This window comes from Gopherus evgoodei, chromosome 1 (genome assembly GCF_007399415.2).
Source record: "Gopherus evgoodei ecotype Sinaloan lineage chromosome 1, rGopEvg1_v1.p, whole genome shotgun sequence".
NCBI lineage: Eukaryota > Metazoa > Chordata > Testudines > Testudinidae > Gopherus > Gopherus evgoodei.
This window is the reverse complement of record NC_044322.1, coordinates 149,464,204-149,488,235: the sequence shown is the minus strand read 5'-3', so window position 1 is coordinate 149,488,235 and position 24,032 is coordinate 149,464,204. Positions and strand designations below refer to the sequence as shown.

At 40.0% G+C, this 24,032-nt stretch overlaps 1 protein-coding gene across 11 annotated transcripts in view; it reads left to right on the top strand.

Moving 5' to 3' along the window:
- DMD (dystrophin) overlaps positions 1-24,032 on the top strand; it is a 1,715,077-nt gene that overhangs the window by 1,114,213 nt on the left and 576,832 nt on the right. For all 11 annotated transcript variants that reach the window (XM_030575515.1, XM_030575505.1, XM_030575489.1 and 8 more), the window contains one exon: positions 5,804-5,912. In XM_030575515.1, coding sequence (XP_030431375.1) covers positions 5,804-5,912 — 109 coding nt within the window. The remainder of the gene's footprint in view (positions 1-5,803; positions 5,913-24,032) is intronic.

Below are 24,032 nucleotides of genomic sequence, written 5' to 3'. Positions count from 1 at the left end.
CAAGCTTTGTATATCTAAAAGGGCTTTCTTTCCCAATTTATTATTTTCGATACAATAATAAAAAAGATAAATCCCTACATTGGTTTCTACATTTGGCTGGAAGTTTATTTCCCACCCCACCCCCACCCGCTGACACAAAATAATTGCTGACGACAAGAGGGCTATTACAATCTGCCAGCCATCATTTCATCAGATAAGAGTTGCAAAATGACAGCATCATTAGTCATTTTCAGTTACATCAGTCACAGCCAGGGATGTTTTATTCTTCCAGTTGTTTTTTATTTTTTTAACTACCTAAATTAAACCTCACTTAAACCTACTTACCTTTCCAAACAAATACTGTTGCCAGAATCAGTGTTTGTATATTACCAAGGAATCTTCATCAATTCTTTAATGTCTAACTGCCTTCAAAATGACAATCTAATGAACGTAGATTTGATCATTTAGATAGCCTATCTTTTCCATTTAAAAATTCTTGTCTCAGTCCCTGATGAGCTGTTCTTTGATAAGATGGACAATGGAAATCTATTGCCACAGTGCTTGTCTCTTTTCTTTTGCATGATTTCATGATAACAGAGCATTATATATAACTGCAGTGCTTATAAGGATCATGCTTTAGGTGTCCTCAAACAAGGATTGAATTTTGATTTAGTAAGTGTGACCATCTGCTGGGGTTCCTAGGTTTGTGAGTTACTGTGCTACCCCTCTCAGTCTCAGTAATTGAGAGTTTTGTTGCTGCTAAGCTATGTTTCATCTCCCTAACATACCAGTTTGTTTTCTCTTCCAGCAAACTCTTCCAGAGTCTGCCATTCCTCACCTTGCCTAGCAAGTAACAATCCGTGAACCCTAACTCCGGAGTACCTCAGATACCTCTCTGTTATATATATACCTCTCTCTGCAGTATCTAGCCTACTCACTGAACACTCATAGAAGTTAAGTTTGCTGCCCCATTAAAAAGACAATACCCATCAGCTTAGTACCTTAACTGGGGTTAAGAAGCACTCTATTTTAATCAAAGCAGTGACATGGTTTATAGTTAAAGTAAAGCAAGTTTATTAAACAAGCAATAGGTTTAAGTGATACCAAATATAAGCAATAATGATAGAAAGGATTAGAAGCAAACAAAAATAAAAATATGCTTTGAAGACTAAAACCTGATCTAACAAACCAGAGTTTCTTGTTCAAAGAAGTGTTTCTCCACAAATCTCTTTTCCAGCATGATTAACCAGACTTTCTGGCAAGGACCCTTCACAAAATTCAAAGTGCTCAGCTTCTTTGTCTCTTTAGGTGAAAGATGCCAAAACTCCCCCTTCCACTTGTAGCCTCCCAATGTTCATTGACCTTGATTTAAGAGGTAGGAAGACTTCCAGGGGGAAGACTTCTATGAAGACTGCTAAGTGATCGTCTTTCTCCACTTGCTCCCCTGATGGCTTTGTTTACCTTGCTTATAAATGTGCTTCATTGTCTCTGCCTGATGCCCAGGCTGGTTAGAGAAGCAAATACGCATTCATTTGTCTAGGTCAGACTGCATGTAGGCACTGCCTGCCAGACATATTTAAAGAACATAATTCTAGCATATATTTATAATTTTGTACACACCCTGTACATTCACCCCACAATGACTTTCAGGACCAGTGTATTACCACTTTCTGTCTGATACCTTCCATAACATCTTTTAGATACAGATTATGACAATAGTGTGTTAGGGAAGTAGTGAGTATGTCAGGCCTGGCAAGAATAGCTGACACAGAGCAGCAGTGAATCACCAATGGCCTCTTTGTCATATTTGCCTCTAGTAACATATTTGTTTACCAGTATTTAATTAAGCATGTGTTTCAACAGCTGCCACGTGTAACACCCAAAAGGTAGTCGGGAAACTTACTTTTTTCTATGTTTAGAAAGCACTGCTTTAGACCTCTGGTATTATATAAATGTTGCTGGATGATGATGATAAGGTACACATCTTATTTCTTAGCTGTGTTACTAAAAATTGGAGTAATAGTTTGGTGCCATCTCCATCTCTTATATGTATACATTTATTTGAGGAAAGTGTGAAAAGTGATGTTATCCCAGTGACTCTAGAAGCTTCCTTAATTTTGAGGGCTAGAGTGGGAAAACAGTTTGCATGGTAATCTGGAGAGAGTGAGGTCACTTTAGGCAGACTGGTCTTGTTGGTGGTTTGTAGCATTGATTGATGAAGGCCCTTGAATATATGGTAATAGCCATGGTAGAGAATAGGATAGAAAATGTGATCCCTTAAAAAAAAAAAAGATTATTATGCTACATTAGTAGTGCAAAGAACTCACTGTTATGATGTGGTTTGTATAGTTTTGGAACCATTTTTATAAAATAATGTAGCTCAGAGGGGTTGAGGTTTTTTGAATTTGGTAATAATAACTATACATAATGGCCCCAGTCTGGTGATTGATAGCACACAGATACAGCACTCTGCTTGCATACTATCAGTTGCCCTGGAATCAGGTACTTACATAGTACTCTACACTGCAAAGCACTTTACATACAGTAATCCTCCAACCTACCCAGCACCTTGATCTAATGTAAGTGTTTAATGCACTAACATTACAGATAAGAAAATTCAGACACAAACACATGAGAGAAAAGTTACCTAGCTAAGGCCGGAAAGAGTATCAGAGACATGATTAGAAATATGTCTCCTTTCTCTCTAGGGTTATTGTTACAGCATTTTTCATTCACCTTCACAAATTTAATCCTTTTAAATGAGTGGACTTTTTACAACAATCATGCTCATTTACTGAAGATGCAGAAGTAGATTAAAATGTAATTCTGTTTGAAGAATTTAGAGATAAATACTCCCTTCCATGTTCTACTGTGTCTTAAACATTACGTTTCTCAGGGTCCATGACAAGCGCTTTCTGCATTGTATCATAGTCAGGAACAAATCTGTGGCCCCTGTCAACGTGAATGAGTGAGTAAAACAATTACAACAGTGAGATTTTTATTTGGCAGGACCAACACTACACATAAGAAAAATATAGCTCACCAAATTATTAAAAAAGACTAGGTCTTAGTTGTGTAATCTTTTAAACTTTTGTTTAAGACTGCTCTCCTATTTTCTAATGAATACTTATTAGAATAGCTGTCTTTTCCTCAGCTTCAATTCTGGGATAAATGTCTAGGGTTAAAACATATTGAATGAACTGGAGCTACTGGCCATGTGGAAAAAGTGTGTGTGTGTGTGTGTGTGTGTATAAAAATCCACTCACACAGAAACACAGCACATATATGATGGTGATACCCATGTGATAAAATAATAGGATTGTGGTAGACTGCATTTATCATGCATCTTTGATTGTGTCATCTGCTTTCTGCTCATGAATCCATCTCTACTGGGACTTAACTTTCAGTATTCCAAACTTTGAGCAGTTTAAACAACTACAATTTAATAATGATAATCAGTCAGCAACAAAGATGTTATCTATTCCTAAATGTGGAATTTCCTGTTCCCATAACTACAATAAAAACAGCAACACTGGCCCAGGTGCAGAATAGGCAATAGTCCGGCCTCTATGGGTAGTATGTTTACTGGCCAGTGTCATGCAACCCTACCAAGCTAGATCTCTCCTCTTCAATTAAGCAAACTCACTTGTTTCTAGCTCTGGAAAGTATTGAGAAATCAGATTCTGAAGTTGGATAATTTTCAAGTATAGGAAAATTTTTGAAGTCATTTTTAGAAACATTGGGGTTTTTAAAAGGTATTCTATTTTTTTTCTTTCTCCTGTAGAGTCCTGTATACTTTGACTCAAGGTAGCTAAATCATTTTGCTTAGTACAAACCATTCGTCATTCAGGGCTAGATAGTGACTTGGACTATGTGTCTATGCAGGGAAGTAAGAGGAAATAAGAATGGTCCCAGCACCTATGCATGGTCTACCTGAAGCTTGGGGCTGGGCACTCAGAAGGTGTGGGTGTGGTATACTCATTTACTGCTCCTTGCAACGTGTAGGCAGGGAATGAGCAGATAAGGGGTAGAATCTTGGGTCCATCTTTCCTACTTTCTGGTCAGTACAGCTGAGCCAAAATGTAAATGTTTTCATTTCTTTTGATACAGGCCAGCAACAACTTACTATGTTGTTCTCCCCAATCCTTTCATCAGAATGACCCTCCCCTCTCCAGAGCAAGAAGGAAGCAGAGTAGGAATTGTTACCAGAGCACTGTCTGAGTTAAAATGCCTCCAAGCACTATTCCAGGAGTGATGAAGTTTATGCCCTCTTGCTTAGTTTTGGACTTAGTCACAACATTGTGCACACAGAACATAATGTTATGCTACTCTAAAACACTCATAAGACCCTTTAGTATATGTGTAATGTTCAGAACAAGTCATGGTGTCACACTGTATGAAGGTCTTACTAGCTTTTGTTTGGGATGACCTAAACAACTCGCTTGTGGCTTCATTAGCAAAATGATGGCCATCCCAAATTCCTGCTCATAAAACTTGATAAAACACACAAGTACCTATTACATACATGTAACAAACATGAAATTGGTCTGTCCTCTTTGTCATAACATATTCCCAGATTTGGACCTTAGCGTCCAAAATATGAGTGTTAGCATGAAAACCTCCAAGCTTAGTTACCAGCTTGGACCTGGTAAAGCTGCCACCACCCAAAAAATTAGAGTGTTTTGGGGCACTCTGGTCCCTCCCAAAAAACCTTCCCTGGGGACCCCAAGACCCAAATTCCTTGAGTCTCACAACAAAGGGGAATAAACCATTTCCCTTCCCCCCTCCAGGTGTTCCCTCCCTGGGTTCCTGGAGAGATATACAGAAGCAAGCTCCGTGAATCTAAACAGAGGGACTCCACCCTCCCTATTTCCAGTCCTGGAAAACACAAGTACCGAGAGAGAGCTAATCTCTCCTCTTCCTCCCTCACCCAGAGGTTATGCAAAGTCAGGCTAGTAAATCTAACACACAGAGATTTTCTTTTCCCCCTGACTTCTTCCTCCCACCAATTCCCTGGTGAGCTGCAAGTCAATTCCCTGGAGTCCCCCACTAAAGAAAAACTCCAACAGGTCTTAAAAAGAAAGCTTTATATAAAAAGAAAGAAAAATACATAAAAATGGTCTCTCTGTATTAAGGTGACAAATACAGGGTCAATTGCTTAAAAGAAATATGAATAAACAGCCTTATTCAAAAAGAACACACTTCAAAACACTCCAGCACGTACACACATGTAAATACAAAAGAAAAAAAAACAATAACCCCTATTGTTTTATGATCTTTGTACTCACAACTTGGAAACAGAAGATTAGAAAGCAGGAGACAGAAAAATCCTTCCCATAGCCGAGAGGGACAGACACAAGACAAGAATAAAGAACTCACACCCAAAACTTCCCTCCACCGAGGTTTGAAAAAGTCTTGTTTCCTGATTGGTCCTCTGGTCAGGTGTTTCAGGTTACTCCTTTCCAGGTGAAAGAGACATTAATCCTTAGCTATCTGTTTATGACATCTTCAAGAAGGTTAAGGAGCTATTTTTCCTTTCTCACCCTTGTCTGGGTATGATAAGTTATTGTCCCTCCTGTTAATACAAAATAGTTCCTGTTTCTGAATTTGTGGTGTTGGGCAGCTCCACAATATGCAGAAAACTGTATACATGCAATGATACTATACCTGAACATGAAAAATAAGCAAACATGCAGTAGGAAAAGACCTCTCACTCTTTTAAAGTAACAGTGCTGCCGACATCTCATGTTCCTTCATGTAGGAAATGCTACCTCTTTTAACAAATATTTACCAAATGAATAATATGCATAATTTCCTGTTCTAGAGAAAATTAGAAGACTTGAGTGCTGACTGGACGGCAGTAAACCATTTAATTCAAGCACTAAAGGGAAAGCCAGCTTCAGGAGCACCAGGACTTATCCCTTCTGGTTTCCGTAAGTGCTTCAGTATTGATACATTTTAAATGGGTTTACATATGTAAATAAAAAAGTAGAACTGTGTTGTGAAAATTCAGGCTGCGATTTTTAAAGCTGACCCCAAGGGATTTGGACACCAGCAGTGTGGTATAAAACAAGAGACATGCTGGTTTTGAGTTTGGTTCATTTTTCACAGTTTTGTTTTTATATTGTATATTGTGTCCCAGCTGCTAAGTTAACACAGCCTGGCTTACCATTGGCTTTTTAAAATATTACTTTTTATAAGCATTCTAGGAATTAGGGTGACTTTGGAAATTTCCATTTCATTGTCCTGGAAATGCTTTTAATGCTTTCAATGTCATAGGCTGTCAGGGCCGTAGCAACAAAGAACGTGGCCCCCTCCGAACATATGTCTGGGGCCCCTTACAATGCAGAAACTGGAATGCGGTATTTATTTTATACAATATACAGGGTTCATATTATGTATACATAGGCCTACAGTGTACATGTATTCCGTATTTATGCAAAGCGCTTCTTTCGAGCCTTGTTCTCCGCAAATTGGTTAATCAATGCGTCATAGTCCAGAGATCTGGCAATCTTGTTTTCGATTGAGATAACTGCAAGCGTAGAAAGCCTGTCATCTGTCATGGTTGAGCGCAGGATATTCTTGATCAGTTTCATTCTGCTGAAGCTCCTTTCAGCACCAGCGACAGTAACTGGTGTGGTCAGAAGAATTCTGATGCAAATGCAAAGATTCGGATATATCTCCTGAAGGCTGTTCTTGTATATGTACGTTAAAAATTGTTTGCCGTGACAAGTCCTCTCTCTTTCTCAATGACATAAATAAAACGATTCAATTCCATTATGAGTTTGTTGGCATCAATGTCTCCCATTTTTCTTTCAAAATTTTTGCTGTGATACTCCAGTTCATTTTCTCTGTGACACTGCTTCAGGCTGTTAGCGTTGTACAGAAATCCAACAACTTATACCACTCCACGAGTTGGTCAAATCGCAACGAAACAGAAGATATGGCCTGATCAGTGAGAACAAAAAAGAACTGCAATTTGAATTTTTCTTCGGCAGAAAGACGACTCAAATCATCAGCACATTCGTAATCAAACATTCTCTTCTTACATCGCACCCTAGTTTCTGGAAACACCTGCTCAATACCCATATGCTCTGCTATTTCACGTGCATTTGTGACCACAGAGTTATATCCTATATTTTGATAGTCTTCCAAAAACTTCATTGTAGCACCGACTTCTGCCTGCAGTATGTCAATTGACACATCTGGTGACTGAATTAATTTGCTGGTTTTATTGACGTGAAATAGTATATCGTACCACATGTACACAGTCAGAATAAAAGGCCATGTAGTAACATGGTCTAAAAGTGCACCGGCTTCTGTTGCTGTATTGCCATCTTTCTTTTCGAGCGCATATTCTCGCAAAGATGACAAAGCATTGCACAATTCTTCAAGGTGATAACGCAATGGCTTCACAGCATCAATTCTCGACTCCCAACGAGTGTCCAATAACCCTTTAACAGATATTGGCCTATGTTCTTGAAGTATATCCCAACGTGAAGGTGAAGAAGAAAAGATAACGTATATTCTGTTAATCAGACCGAAAAAGTCAACGGCATATTTCGATGACTTTGCCGCGTCTGAGATCACAAGATTCCAAGTGTGAGCTCCACATGGTACATACAAGGCACGGTCATTTATTTCTAGCATGCGGGCTTGAACTCCTTTATTCTTTCCTCTCATATTTGCGCCATTATCATAAGCTTGGCCTCTCACGTCAGCAATGTCTATTCCTAAGTTGTTTGCCTTTTCAAGAAACGCTTCCAATAAGCCCTCGCCAGTTGTATCATGAACGTTAAGAAAACCAACAAATGCTTCATGAATATTGACACCATCTTCACCGTTGCATTCAACAAAGCGTAACACCACAGACATCTGTTCTTCATGTGACACGTCGGGAGTACAGTCCAAAATAACTGAATAATATTTTGCTTTTTTAAGCTGCGCTAGGTTGGCCTCTTGAATGTTACTGGCAACAAGTTGAATCAGCTCGTTTTGGATCTGTGGACTGAGGTACTGAACATGTGTCTCTGCCTTCTTAATCCTCTGTAAAAGTTCGCTGAGGACAGTATCATACTTTGCAAGCAATTCAAACAGTCCCCAAAAGTTGCCATTCGAAGGATCGCCAAGCTTTTCATTACTTCCTCGAAATGCCAAGTTTCTTTCGGACAAGAAAATAATGACATCAACCATGCGTTTGACAACATTTCTCCAGAAATCTCTTTCTTTCAGAAAAGCCTGCAATTCGAGTTGGTCAATAGATGTATGGTTTACTACGCCTGACCGAAGGTCAAACCATTTCACCATACAGTCTTGATGACCTTTGCCTGTTTCATGCTGCTCAAGTGTTTTTGACAGTGCTTTCCAAGCAGATGTTCCACGATATAGCAGTATGTCGCCAGTGCCAAATAATTTACAACAAAAACAAAAAATGGCATCTTTCTGAACTGAGTACATTAACCATGAACGTCTTATTTTCTCGCCATTTGCCATGGTTCGATAGAAATGAGTACTTATGAACCTCTGTCTTTCCTCATTAAATGGAAATTCGTAACTTTCATTCTGCTGCGGTGGGCCACGTGCAACAATGTCACACACTTGCCTGTCCGATATTATAGACGGCCAATCTCCTGGATAACGTGGTTCAGATTCAGATACTTCTTTCCCGGCAGCAGCTGGAATATCTGTCACAGTTTGTTTGGTAGAACAATTGGCTTCACCTTTGACCTCACTTGAAGCACTTCTGGATACTTCTGGATACGATTCGTCGCTGCTAGCGCTGTCCGTTTCATGTGCCTGCACCTGTACGTTGGATTGCAGCGCAAAATACATTGATAACTTTGGAATTTTCTCAAGTTCCTTCTCGGCATCTTTTGCTGCCTTTCGTTTACTAGCTCCGCTTTTATACATTCTCTTAGACATCACAAAGCACGCTTCTGCATTGGAAACAATAAAAAACTAAACAACTAAATTAATAACATTTATCCGCCGACTTCCATTATGAACGCAAATACACATTCTTTGAATGGGGCCAACTAAAATTCTAAACTGACCGACAGACAACTGATGTAGCCAATAGCATTATGATGTATCATAATGACTTCACGGTTTTGTCAGTAAAACTGACATGGATTGTGCAATAGCGTCAATAAATGTCACTTACCTAATTATATCTTACATTTTTTTTGCCACTTTTAGGGGCCCCCTTCCTTGTGGGGCCCCCTCCGGTTGGAGGGTACAGAGGGCGCTCGCTACGCCTCTGTAGGCTGGTAAAGAGGATCATGCAGTAATGGGAGGGATTCATGGTGCAGTCAGAAGAAGTAAGATCTGAGTTGTTATCTACATGTTTTGTTTTTGTTTTATTTATTTTCTGAGTATTCTCTTTACACTAGCCTTTTTTTGTGGATAATGTGTATCAAAAGCAGATAGTAGAGAAGCCCATGACCCCTAGCAGTAGCCATGATTTTCTAGCATATTAAAGCAGAAAAGCATGATGTGCAGGAAAGTAAACAACTCCATCTTCTAAAGAGAACAAAAAACATGTGACTTGATTTTTCAGGATTGAACCTAGTAAGATCAAGAGACTGTCCTGGCTCCACCAGAACATGGTCATTGGTACATCAGTTAAAACAGTGCAGACATCTCTTTCATGACACTTAGGCCTTGGCTACGCTGGTGCTTTAGAGCGCTGCAACTTTCTCGCTCAGGGGAGTGAAAAAAACACCCCCTTCAGCGTTGCAAGATACAGTGCTGTAAAACGCCAGTGTAAACAGTGCTGCAGCGCTGGAAGTGCGGCTCCCGGCACTGCAAGCTAAACCCCATCAGGATGTGGAATACGTGCAGCGCTGGGAGAGCTCTCTCCCAGCGCTAGCGCTGCGACCAGACTCGCACTTCAAAGCGCTGCCGCGGCAGCGCTTTGAAGTTTCAAGTGTAGCCATACCTTTAGAAACTTACTAATTCAGAATTGTCACCTAGTTCAGTCAGGGCTCTGGTGAAAAACTTTCCAATTTCATTATAAGAAGTAAACACCACTAATGGTTTAAAAATGACTCTATGACACAAGGAAAGTGCCTTACATTGATTTTGTAGTGAGTTGTAAGGCAAGCCAGAGAATCTCATTTAATGACATCGTAGAACTGCATATGCTGTCTAAACATTGTTTTTTTGCCATGCTGGGCCACTAAACTTGCTGTGTCAGGTTTTGCATTCAGCTGGTTTTATCAGATTCATTTATTTTGAGTTGTAAATTTGTTGTTACAACGGTAATGGAAAGAACAAGAAAAGAAAGGATGTCACAGAAGTTCAGATCCCTACACTAACTCATTATCTTTAACCTCAGAATTGCAAAATTATGTATGTTCCTTACTTGCAGATGTATAATGTGAATTACCAGCACTTCTCAGTTAAAGGAGATGAAAACATAAATACATAAAATGAAGGTATTGGAGTTTGATAAAGGATTGGGCAAGAACTAAGACTGAGTTTCTTTCCAGTGCCAAGAGCACCTATTTGAGATTATTTATTGTAATGCCATCATTTTAACTGTAATATCAGTTTTAACTGTCATTTGCCTATTTCATGTGAAAATTCAGGTGATGGGATTCAGTTAGCTGTTCATGCCATTTAGCAAGTCCTTTGAAGTCACAAAGAGAACATGGGTGAAGCCCATCTTGGCAAAGACAGAAAACGACATATTTTCATAAAACTTCTTGTTCTGTATGTACTTCTGAAAATTTTTGAGAATAAAGCCATGTTTCTCATGTACTATATTATTACAGCTAATAAACTCTCTATGTTTCTATTTAAATACAGCCCGCAGTCTCAGTGGTTTGAGCATTGGCCTGCTAAACCCAGGGTTGTGAGTTCAATCCTTGAGGGTGCCATTTAGGGAACTGGGGTAAAAATCTGTCTGGGAATTGGTCCTGCTTTGAGCAGGGGGTTGGACTAGATGACCTCCTGAGGTCCCTTCCAACCCTATGATTCTAACACCCTGCTTAGAAGGGCTCTAAGTTGGTCAAGAACTGAACTGTACTTTTATCCAGCATAATGGTACAGCTGCTCAGTAACTGCAGCCAGCTATTTTGGTTCCATCCTCACAGACTGCCTGCCTTCTGACCTCATTTTACTTCTTAGTACTTCTCTTACTCTGTATCTAAGTTTATGAGGAAACTGTATTTTAAGACCATATTAAAATATGATTCTGAATAAATTGGGCAAAACTGTTAGAACCATTGTTAAAACACCTTTCTTTAGATACTACCTGTGCTACAATTTTTACTGTGCTAGGCTCATCCACACTGGCTCTTTAAACAAAATTAGATTCCAATTTATCAAAACTCTGTTTAAACCCAATTTTCAAACACTGTACTCTTGCATGTATAGTTGGGTAAGCATACATCTTTTGAAGCTAGTGCCCATCCTTATGATTTTCCTTTATATTGCATACTAATAATTAAAAAAAATCTGCAAAATGTGTTGATAGTTCCATACAGTTTCAACTAGCATAAAACACCAAGCATGATATCCTAGCCCTGGTGAGGTCAATGGGAGTTTGCTATTGAATTAGTGGATACAGGATTTGCCACTATATTTTCAGGTGAAAGAAAGAAAAACTTGCATATGAAAACTGACCTCCAGAGGGGGGAAAAAAACAAAGAATATATTCACTGTTGCACAGAGTGTTAACCACTACTGTACAAAGAGGCCTAAGTCACCCAGAAAACTAGATGAACTGTAAAAGTGGAGCCCAGAATTAAGGACGGCACTCCATTGTGGTTTGAAAAAGACTCTGTGAAGCAGTTGCAATATTTCTTGTTGATTATTATGTACTGTAGAGACTTGTGTGACAGCCAGAATGTAATGCTGTTCACATCTACGTCAGATCAGAGAACAAAAAAAAAAAAAAAATAGCTGGCCTTGCTACATGTCAAGTGTCACTCTGTCTAGTCTACTTACAGGGTTTTTGCCAGGGGGCCCTTAGTAAACATACCATCTTGTGCATCTCTCCTTGAGAGATGGTGTGGTGGGGGTAGGGAACAGGATAGAATTAGGTTTATAATTCTGTGGGTATGTGTGTAAGTGTTCCTTGGACACAGAGAAGGTACTACAAAGGTTGCTAATATCCCACTGGGCCAGTATGCCTTCAGGCATAATGAATAGAAGACTACTTTTCCAGGTAGGAAAATGTACTTAACTGTAGGGTATGTCGGACACCTCAGCTAAACTTGACTTCCCTGGGAAGATGATTCAAAAGGCAAATTGTGCCCACTATCCATTAATAGTTGGAACATGAAATTATATGAACATCATTAACCACACATCTCTGTGCCTTACATAGCCAGTAGTATGAAAAATACTATAAACAGAGAGGGAAAATGCAGTGGTTGTGTAATGTGCTAATGCACCATGGAGACAAATTTCAATATCTTTAAACACATTAATACATCATCATGAAAATTTTAAATAGTATCTTTATACACATTAATACATTCATTCAAAAGTGCTACATTTGTATAATTGTAGATATACTATATCAGGTAAGGTGTGTGTTTGTTAGCATGTTACACTGAGGTTTGTAACACAATTTCAGTGTCCTGTTTTCTTGCACTCATAGCTTTCATCCTTGTTAGATAAGATTTTCCATGATTCATTTACATCCAGTGTGGATTTATTTTAGTAAGTTTGTTCAAAATTCCTTTGATCACATTTTTGTTAAGTAAAGACATCTGAAATTACAATTCCTTAAAACGTTTTTTTAAAATCACGCTTTGTCCGAGCTACAGTAAATTTTTAAAGGCAATGGAACATTGAAAACATAAATATCACACTTCTGTCTGAAAATGTTTTGGCTGACATTTTTACAAGTCATGCCTATAATTACTGTAATTAAAATTATTTTTCTCTTTTAATGTAGTTGGCTTAATTCATGCATTTGACACCTTGTATGCAGTTTCACTTTTCCACTGAATATTTAGTCAAGCAGTTTGTTTCTGTGGGGATTTTAACAGGAAAAAAGCAAGCAAGAAAAAATAAGAATGTTATTTTTAAAACCACAAATCAGTAGCAGGAATACTTAGGATCAGGTATAATACTGAAATTACTTTTAACTCATTATTTTAAAATTAACTAGGTTTTGAGTTGGTGTCCCTTTAAAATTTTACATGTTAACAGCTCTTAATTAAGATCATTGCTTTTGATGCACCTCAGTTGCACACATACAAAATGGGAAATGACTGTCTAGGAAGGAATTCTGCAGAAAGAGGTCTGGGGGTCATACTGGATCAAAAGCTAAATATGAGTCAACAGTGTAACACTGAAAAAACCACAAACATCATTCTGGGATGTATTAGTGGTAGTGTTGTAAGCAAGCCATTGGAAGTAATTTTTCTGCTCTACTTGTACTGATTAGGCCTCAACTGGAGTATTGTGTCCAGCTCTGGGCGTCATATTTCAGAAAGATGTGGACAAACAGCAGAAAGTCCAGAGAAAAGCAACAAAAATGATTAAAGGTCTCAAAAACCTGAATCATGAAGGAAGATTGAAAAAACAGTGCTTGTTTAGTCTGGAGAAGAGAAGATTGAGAGGGGACATAACAGTTTTCAAGTATACTAAGGGTTGTTACAAGGAGAAGGGTGAATTGGTCTTGTTAACCTCTGAGGATAGAACAAAAAGCAATGGGCTTAAATTTCAATTTCAATTTAAATGAGCAGTTTTGGTTGGACATTAGGAAGAACTTCCTGTCAATGTCAAAGTTCCTTCCCCACTCTGAACTTTAGGGTACAGATGTGGGGACCTGCATGGACACTTCTAAGCTTAATTACCAGCTTAGATCTGGTATCGCTGCCACCACCCCCAAGCACTACTTTTCTTCCCTGGGTAGTCTTGAGAGACTTCACCAATTTCCTGGTGAACACAGATCCAAACACCTTGGATCTTAAAACAAGGAGAAATTAACCATGCCCGTTCCTTTCTCCCACCAACTCTTGGTGGATCCAGATCCAGCCCCCTTGGATCTAAAAACAAGGAAAACCTCAATCAGGTATTAAGAAAAAGGCTTTTAATTAAAGAAAAGAAAGGTAAAAGAAAACCCTCTGGGAAAGATTAGCATACCAGCTACTCTCACAGACAATAGATTCCAAACACAGAGGATGTTCCCCTGGGCAAAAATCTTAATACACACAAGAATACCCAAATTTGATAATTCCCTTAATGGTACCAAGACAAGTTACAAAGAAAATAAACATAAGCCTATTTATCTCTTTCTAAAACTTACTACTCTGATAAGAGGCTGGTTTCTTGATCTTTTTCACTCCGGCTGAAACTGACTAAACAAAGAAAAACTTCCCTCCTTCCTTTTGAAACATCTTGTTCCCCCATTGGTTCCTCTGGTCAGGTGTCAGCTAGGCTAGGTGAACTCCTTTACCCTTTACAGGTAAAAGAGGCATTAACCCTTAACTATCTGTTTGACACACTGAAAAAAACCATAAACATCATTCTGGGATGTATTAGTGGTAGTGTTGTAAACAAGCCATGCGAAGTAATTCTTCTGCTCTACTTGCACTGATTAGGCCTCAACTGGAGTATTGTGTCCAGCTCTGGGCGCCACATTTCAGAAAGATGTGGACAAACAGCAGAAAGTCCAGAGAAAAGCAACAAAAATGATTAAAGGTCTCAAAAACCTGAATCATGAAGGAAGATTGAAAACACTGTGCTTGTTTAGTCTGGAGAAGAGAAGACTGAGAGGGGACATAACAGTTTTCAAGTATACTAAAGGTTGTTACAAGGAGGAGGGTGAATTGGTCTTGTTAACCTCTAAAGATAGGACAAAAAGCAATGGGCTTAAATTTCAATTTCAATTTAAATGAGCAGTTTTGGTTGGACTTTAAGAAAAACTTCCTGTCAGGATGGTTAAGTACTGGAATAACTTGCCTAGGGAGGTTGCGAATCTCCATCATTGGAATTTTTAAGAGCAGGTTAGACAAACACCTGTCAGAGATGGTCTAGAGATAATAGTTTGTCCTGCCATGAGTGCAGGGGACTGGACTAGATGACTCTCAAGGTCCCCTCCAGTCCTAAGATTCTATAATAGGTTTGAAAAAAGAGGTTTTCATTTGAAAAACAAAAACCTTAGGCTTATCTTAAAAGTATGCAGTACCGTACAAAATGTAATGGGGACTAGAAGTGTACAGTTGGGAAAAAAACACTACAACATACATGTCCGGTTTAGGAAGTGTTAACATTTAACATAACTGTTTGATGTGATGTTGTAGCTGTGTTGGTGCCAAGATATTAGAGAGGTAAGGTAGGTGGGGTAACATGTTTTACTGGCCTGACTTCTGTTTGTGAAAGACACATGCTCTTGAACCACACAATGCTCTTCTTGAGGTCTGGAAAAGATACTCAGAGGATCACAGCCAAATACAAGATGGAACAGATTGTTTAGCATAAAGTAGTTACCACGTATTATAAGAGACCAGTCAAGGCGAAGTGGCCAGTGAACACCTCTGCAGTCATAGGACAAAAAGGGGGTATTAATGGGTTACAGATGGTTGTAATAAACCATAAATTCAGTGTTTTTATTAAGACCGTGATATTTAATATCTAGTGTAGATATGAATTTAAGCTCCCCGGTGTTAACTGGCCACTTGTCTCTTGAATGTGTGCAGGGTTTTGTTTTTGTTTTTCTGTTTTTTTTTGAGAATGAGGACTCAGAGTTTAGATATGGAGTGATCGTTTTATGAAAAGTGTTTGCGCACAGATGATGTGATATTGTGTGAGCTCATTTGAGAGCATAGTGATTGTCTTGTTTTACATGCATAGTTGTTGTTGGAGGCATTTAGTGAACTGGATGAGGTACACCCCATGTGATATTTAGTACAGTTAAAAGTGTGTGAAATCTGCAGATATATTGTACAGGTCTTAATAGAAATGTTGTACATGTGTCCTCAAACATGTGGACTCATTGGAAGGTTCTTTTTTTCATGTTTTTAGTCCTTCCTTTCTTTTTTTGAATATAGAAAACTAAATGGAAAAAATGAATAAATTGATGGAACGTTAAGATTAAATAGCTAATATAATAATGTTTAAAGAATGCAAAGTTAGGGTTCCTGCATCACAAATGTAGCTGTTCTCTGTGTGTACAGCATTTAGCACAATAGGGTCTTGGTCTGTGACTAGGGCTTTTAGTTGTTACAGTCATACAAATTAACAATAATTATAATAATACATTGCCTGTACATCAACTTTTCTGTTCATTTTTATTTTTTTTGTTATATAGTTGGCTAATTTACTATTCAGTATGGATTGTCTCCAGGAACCACAGAAAAATACAAAATTAAAAAAAAATTCAGCTTTATCAAGATACACAATATTAGAAATTAGTTTTCCCTTTAGTGGTGTTTCATGGCAGTTGCCCTCTGAAACAGTCACTGTGTGTATAGTACACACTGTGATTGTGCAAACATTTATTGCACTCTGAAGGGGTGTACTACACCTTTAAGGGACAGTCTGGCACTTGCAGCCAAAACAGCCTGTGTGAAAGTAAGAAGCCCTGTACCACTCTAAGGCTGGGTTATACAAACAGAAAAAGGAAATTGAGGAGGGAAGACTATATGCCATTTGGCCTGCTACAGGTTGCAGGCCCCAGAGACATTTTTCTGACAGTTTGTTTGCTCTGATTCAAGGCTCTGTGATATGTGCCTTATAAATTGAGTGAAGTGGCTCCGTCTCTGACCTGGCACCTCAAGGAAAGGGAGGAAGCCTGCCCACTGGATAGGGCCAGTTTGCAGGTCTTCTTAGCGGGGACATATTTGCCTATTAGTTTGCTGTTGGCCTCCCCCTATCTCGATCCTATACATGTACATATAAAGACATCCATTAATGTATTTTGAAATCAAGTTTCTCAGAGTAATGTGAAATTCTCAGTATTCGAAACCTTGTATATTTTATGGTATGTGTGCAGGGCCGGCACTTCCATTTAGGTGGCCTCGGCAATCGCCTAGGGCGCCAGGATTATTGGGGGGCGGCATTTTGTCAGGGGGTGGTGGCAGGCGGCTCTGGTGGACCTGACGCAGTCATGCCTACGGAGGGTCCCCTGGTCCCGCGGCTCCAGTGGAGCTGACGCAGGCATTCCTGCGGACGGTCCGCTGCTCCCACAGCTCCGGTGGACCTCCTGCAGGCACGGCTGCGGCAGCTCTACCTGGAGCCGCAGACCAGCGGACCCTCTCCGCAGGAATGCCTGCAGCAGCTCCACTGGAGCCGTGAATCAGCGCGCGGGGCGGCAAAATGGCCGTGCGACTAGGGTGCTAAAAACACTAGCGCCGGTCCTGTATGTGTGACAGATATGACAATCTTCTGGACAAACCTATTGAATTAAATTAAACCTTATTGGATTAGGTTTAAGTATTTTAGGAGTTCATTATATTAAAAAAGCAAATGTTTATGTACTACTGAGAGACTGTATATATTTCCAGCCCTCCAGGAACTAAGAACAGTGGAGGATGATTAAGCAAATTCACTCCGGTTGTAACAGGTCCGGAGAGCTACCACAACTTGAAGAAAGGCTCACCTATACTGGTTCAAACTGGATTCTCCAGGAACCAACAGACAAAAAAAGGATGTTTGGTTAAATACCTGAGTTAAAACTGACTTTAGGGCCTCCTTTCTGATCCAGGACCTGTAGTGCAAGAAGAAAGGATTGGGTCTTTGGTCTACTGAGGTCCCATAAGACTTAGTTGCTGGTTCTGAGCTGAAGCTGTTATGAACCTGTGACCACAGTGAAAACCCCTGTGGGTTTGAAGGACTAATCACCAAACAATGATTGAGTGATATCTGGTAAGCTGATTACCCTATGTGTAGGTTCTTTTATTGTTTTTGATATATTTAATATATCTTCTTTGTAATGCTTCCGTCTTAAGAATAAATGTCTACTGTGTTGTAACTTAACTGTGGCAATTACGCTGTGTACTTTCTCTGAGGAGAGAAATGAAGCAGGCCTCCTTAGGCAGCCTGTGTTCTGGGGAATAACACAGTGCAGTGAGGGGACTGTGCAGCCTGGAAATACGCTGGTCAGAAGAGGAAGAGAGACAGGGCTTCACCCAGGGCAGGTGACAGCTTTGGAGCCCAGAGAGGGTGTCCTTGCTGGACCATGGAAGGGGAATACAGGCATAATTGCCCTGAACTATGACAGTATACATTTCCTGAATTAAATTAATGTATTGGAAGATACATTTAAGTAGCAAGATATATGTCCAATATAGGAATAAAATATTCAATATATATGCATATGGATGATAGGAGTATGCTCATTAACTTTCAAAAATGTACATCTGGCTGAGACTGAGCATAGAAAAAAATATTCCCAAAGAGGAATTTTCCAGAAGTTTAGGAGCATATGAATTCATAATCATAATGATCATAATGAAAGACTTAACACAATCTTATGTATAGAGTGCCCTATAAGACTCCCACTATAACAAAAATACATCACATACAACATCTGGATGGAATGTGGTACAGTAACTCCTCACTTAACGTTATAGTTATGTTCCTCAAAAATGCAACTTTAAGTGAAACAGTGTTAAATGAATCCAATTGACCCATAGATTTAATGTAAATGCGGGGGGTTAGGTTCCAAAGAAATTTTGGGGGGCAGACAAAATGCATTATATACTGTACAGTACTGTACTGTACTGTGGTTGGGAAGTGCCCCGGCTTACCCTATACAGGCGTAGCCCGCTGCAGGTAAGGACGCTAGGAAGCACCTTTGCAGCAGCAGCCGCAACTTCCCCAGAGAACAGGCTCAGATTTTGCTGGCAATGCCCCAGGCCCACCTCTTCCTGTCCCCTCTCCACTCCAGGCCCACCTCTTCCTACCACCACTCCACCTCCTCTCTGGAGCACGCCACATCCCTCCCCCTGCAAAGTTCTAAGTGCTACCAAACAGCTGTTTGGCGGCACTTAGGACTTTCTGGGAGAGATGGGGAGGAGCAGAGATGCAGGACTTCCCTGCTCCTGCCCCTCCTTCCCAGAAAGTCCTAAGCACGAAGCGCTGGGAGGGAGGGGGAGGAACGGGGAAGCCTCGCATCTCCACGCTTCCCACTCCCTCTCAGAAAATCCTAAATACCGCCAAACAGCTGTTTGGCTGCGTTTAGGACTTTCTGGGAGGGAGGATCAGAGCGGGAAAGCACCGTATCTCTGCTCCTCCCTCTCCCTCCCAGAAAGTCCTAATCGCCTCCAAAGAGCTATCTAGCAGTGCTTAGGATTTTCTGGGAGGGAATGGGAGGAGTGGAGATTTGGGGCTTCCCTGCTCCTCCCCCTCCCTCCCAGCACTTCACACTTAGGACTTTCTGGGATGGAGGGGCAGGAGCAGGGAAGCACTGTCTCCTCTCTTCCCCCTCCCCCCCCCGAAAGTCCTAAGTGCTGCCGAAGAGCTGTTTGGCAGTAGGGGAAGCGCTGGAAGGGAGGGGGAGGAGACAGAGAAGCGGAACTTGTGCAAGGCTCCCTCGTAAAGTCTTTGCTCTTCCACAGAATCTTACAAGCAGGCAGCCAAATTACATTATAAGGGAACATTGCACAACTTTAAACGAGCGCGTTCCCTAATTGAGCAGGGACCTAACACTGAAACAGGGACAAGGTTAAATGAGGAGTTACTGTAGTTATTTAAATTTGTGCAGCTAGACTGTACAAGAGTTCAGCGGGTGCAGATAGGAAGTTATAATGGCTACTGGGTCCATCTAATATGACAAGTTCTCAGGATCTTAGTTTTACATCTTGTTCACAAGACAAAAATCACCTCTAACAGTGTATTTCCTCTGAATAGTATTTAGGGCATTGGTAAATTTGCAAGAAAGAGTATTCTACCTCTAGAATCACCAGCACCACATTCTGAAGCATCTTGTTTTCCTTGGAGATCTCCCATTCCAAATAATGACAGTCTGATGCTGCTTAATTGGTGATATCTGAGGAAATCACAGCCCAAAGAGAAGCAGCTATCTGATTAATCCATCTGACGGTTTCCTTTTCATTTAAGATATTTTTGTTTAAGTCTTTGCCCCTTTTTGTTGCATGTGCCACGTTTAACAAATAGTGGTATGGCACAAAACTGAATCTCTTACCTTTTGATTGGAGATTTTTCAAGGTCAGGACCCAGCTTCATGAGAAGTCTTATTTTTCAATACAGCTGACATCAGACACAAGCTGAAAGACAAACTTGTCCAATAAAGCTTTCAGATTCAATTTACTCTCTGCATATAGCTTGAGGAATCTCTGGAGGTCATTCACAGCATGTGCTGCAACACCAACAGGGAGAAGTAATGAAAAGAGCCTGGATAAAAAGCTGACACTACGTCTTCAAACTGCATGAATAAAAAACATAATAAGGAAGTTTATGGACGTAAATCTCTGATTCTCAAAATTTCTAGCTTGATCTCTGATTCTATAGAATGCTTTAATGCATGGATTTCTTTCTGTGTAATCTAAGAGAATAAACATTACATACACACACGTTTCAATAACAAAAGTTTGATTTAGATGAACAAAAAGGCTTCCACTTTATATTTAAGCCAGCCTGTTATGAGGTCTCAGTATACTGAGAATACATTTTCTGTAATACACAGACATGACTATGTAGTTGACAAATGGAGTGTTGTCTGTTACTAGATTTTTTCAGAATCTAGTTGCTTAAGTCAAACCCTTAAACGTTACTTGACAGGGCTTTTATTCTACTATATTTATATGAATTATAAAAAGTAAAATCAAAAGTAAGCTACATCACACATTTGCAGTTAATATAGTGTTGGATCCATAGATCTTTTTTTTTTTTTTTGGCCTGTTAACAGGTGGCTTTGAACATAAGCATCAGGGTAGATGAAACAAGTGAGAGCAGTGGTAGCAACACTCTTTCACAGGCCAGTATTGTATTTACCTAATCTGTGTCTGGACTCATGTCTGGTTTTTTTGTTCTCAATAAAATGGGTTTTGCAGCTTTTTTGTTGTATTTAATTTATCTTTTATGTTGGGGAGAGCAGGAGAATGTGCAAGGCTCATTTTGATAATCCTCTTGAAATTCAAGCAATGGTGTTATATAGACTTGATCAGAATATCAGTGAAAACCCATTTGCCTTTATGCATAATTTCAGACTTGCTTACTCCTGGTCCAAAAAGCAAGTTTAAATGATATACCTGATTCATGTGGAGAAACTTCCAGTCCAGAAAGGCTGTGTTTGTTTTCCTCCAAAAAACAGAAAGTTAAATTGAAAACCTATTATAGGATCTGAGCTATTTTTCTTCTTGATGTAAGTGAAGCCATTTCCAGGAAATGTGAAAATGACAGCCTTTTGTAATTCTAGAAGATCGGTAGGATCATGGACTCTGACTTCAGGCATGTGTTATTACATCCTCAGAGACAAGGGGCTTCTCTTAGAGTCCCAAACCATCAGAAGCACATTTCTTCAAAGATGCAGTTAATATTGCTCACTAATTAACTCTGACTCCCATCCAAAATCTAAAAGTTGTAACCCTTCTGCCAGGCGATGCCAGAAGCAGCCAGGGCCTGGTTCAATATCTAGGGGTTCCTTTCCATCGATACAACACAGAACTAGCTCAAGTCCCCATCCAGTAACCTGGGAAAATTACACAGCACGCCTGGGCACCTCTGAGAGGCAATATTTCCCCACTCACAAGCACAGAGTCTGATTGTAGAAAAGAAACTTTCAATAAAAAGAGGGAAGTAACAGCATTAATTTTGGAAAGCACCATAAATAGTTTTCATAATCATCAACCGTGAGCAAAAGACCCCAAGTAAGTTGGGCGGTGTCCTTTTCTCCTCAGGTTCCTAAGTCCAGCAACCCAAAAGTCCTTTTAACGTGCCTGTCCCTTCTCTGCACCCCACGCACAGTTTCTGTCCTTGGTCAGTGCAAACCCAGTGCTCAAAGGTGCATCTGCAGAGTTCACTTCCCACTGTGCGTGGAGGTAAGGAGTTACCTTACTCACGCTGCTGCTCGGGCTCTCATCTATCTCCCCTCTCCACCAGCCAGCCTGCTGGCCACTCACTACCTCTCTGCCAGATGCCCTGCTGGCCGCTTGCTCTGCTCACCATCTCACCAGCCACTTATTCACCAGCCAACTGTCCTTCACCTTCTGCTAAAATCTACCTCTCTGCTTTGACCTCTGCGCATCAGTCCCTTAGTGATTTTCAGCTCTTTGCAGGCTGGGCAGAAACATTGCCCCATCTCAAGTGATTCCAGCTCTGACTGAGCATTTAAAATAACAAAAGAGGCTCCTAATGAAGCCTATTTAACTCTCTCTTTGAACAGTGGGGAGGAACAGGTCAAACCAGTCTGGGGACTCCTAGGGAGAGTCAACACACCTCCTAGCTGGGACATCTGTCCCCACCCCTCTTACTTTCACGGGGCTCTGGCATTCGAGCCCCTGGCTTAACAAGGTCCTTTCAACTGAAGGTGATCCCCTAATTTGTGACAGGTTAAGCACAGTCATGCTTTCCTGTACTCCTACATAATGCAGCCTGCTAATGGAAGAGGAGGGACCATCATGCAAACCATCCTGGATGAAGATCTTAAGATCTCAATCACTGCTGGGCTTCTGCTGGTTAGGAGGGAAAATACAAAAAATCTTCATTTCTCAGATTGCAGAAGACAAGGCTGCTACTCAGCCAGTAAACTTTCCTATGATATCTATTCTAGGATGTTATACTGCTGCCCATTGCTGTAGTATCTGAACATATTATTCCTCCCTTCAGTCAATGAGTGGTCAAGAAGAGAGCAGGCAGTAAGTGGAGAAAGGGAGCTAATTGATTGGATTTCCTACAATAGATCTTCATCCTTTTGAGATGGGGAAGAAAGCAGATACCTGAGGAAAACTTGTTGTATAAGATTAAAGTAAACCAACTGTAATCATGAGTATTTTAGCTGGACTTTTGGAAACAGAACACATTATGTATCATTTTCATGAATAGTATTTGAAAACGAATGGTTGGCAAAAGTGTCATGAAGAAAAATATTTTGATAACGTTATCACTGATGAAGAAATCAAGAGGGGAAGATATTTACAGTCAGTCAAAGAAACACATTGTCAACAAGAAAGCAATGTTGCTGAAAATAGCTTATGTAACAACAGAACCTTCAACCTTTTCTTAATGACCTCAACATTTTTCATTAATCATTTCTACAATGAAAAGTAATGGACTTGACACCTGTTACTGGAGTAATAGTAAATGTTGTTAACTTAATTTAATCCTGAGGCCTTCATCACTGTTTATTTCAAAGCTGCTTTGGTCAAACCTCTGCAGATGATTTTTTATGCAACATCCCAAAATCCTGCTGGGCTTTTGAGTATATTAAAAAGATCTGTTTAGATTTCCAAAGGTTTTTCAGTCTTCCACATGATCCAAATATTATTGGGATCAAGAAATAAACATGAGCTTACAGAAAAGGTGCATTAGATTGTTCCTGTGACTAACCTTACTAAAAAGCTCAATTAACTCACTCAATAGCTGCAGGGGGAAAGAGAGGTTAGTATACACCCTGGTGCAATGAATTCTGAGAGAAATTGAGCTTGTGGGTAGCTCTAATAGAAAAGACAGCATTACAGCACTTCCTGTTCATGGAAACATTTGTGGAGACGTTTGAAGAGAGTACTCTTGGACATGATGAAGACTAAAGAGTTTTATGCGCGTGTGGATGATTTAAAAAAAATCTGCATTATGAATTTGCCAGAAACTTTGCAGACCTTTGAGAAATTGGAGCCATTGGCAATATTTATCTTTTATTGTCCTCTATCATGACAGATGACATCAGTGAACTGGCAGCCAAAGGAAATAAACAGTTACATTTGGACAATGGTGCATTAGAAATGGAAATTATTGCCATGCAGAGTGACATCCATTTGAAAGCAACATACTAGAATGTTGAATTGTTTGACTTCTGTTGACAAAGAGGTCGGGCATCATCTGTGAAAGATGTTATCGCAATTAACCCATAGGGGCCAGATCTGTTAATAGAGCCATTCTCTGATGGAATACCTCTGCTCCCCATTCAC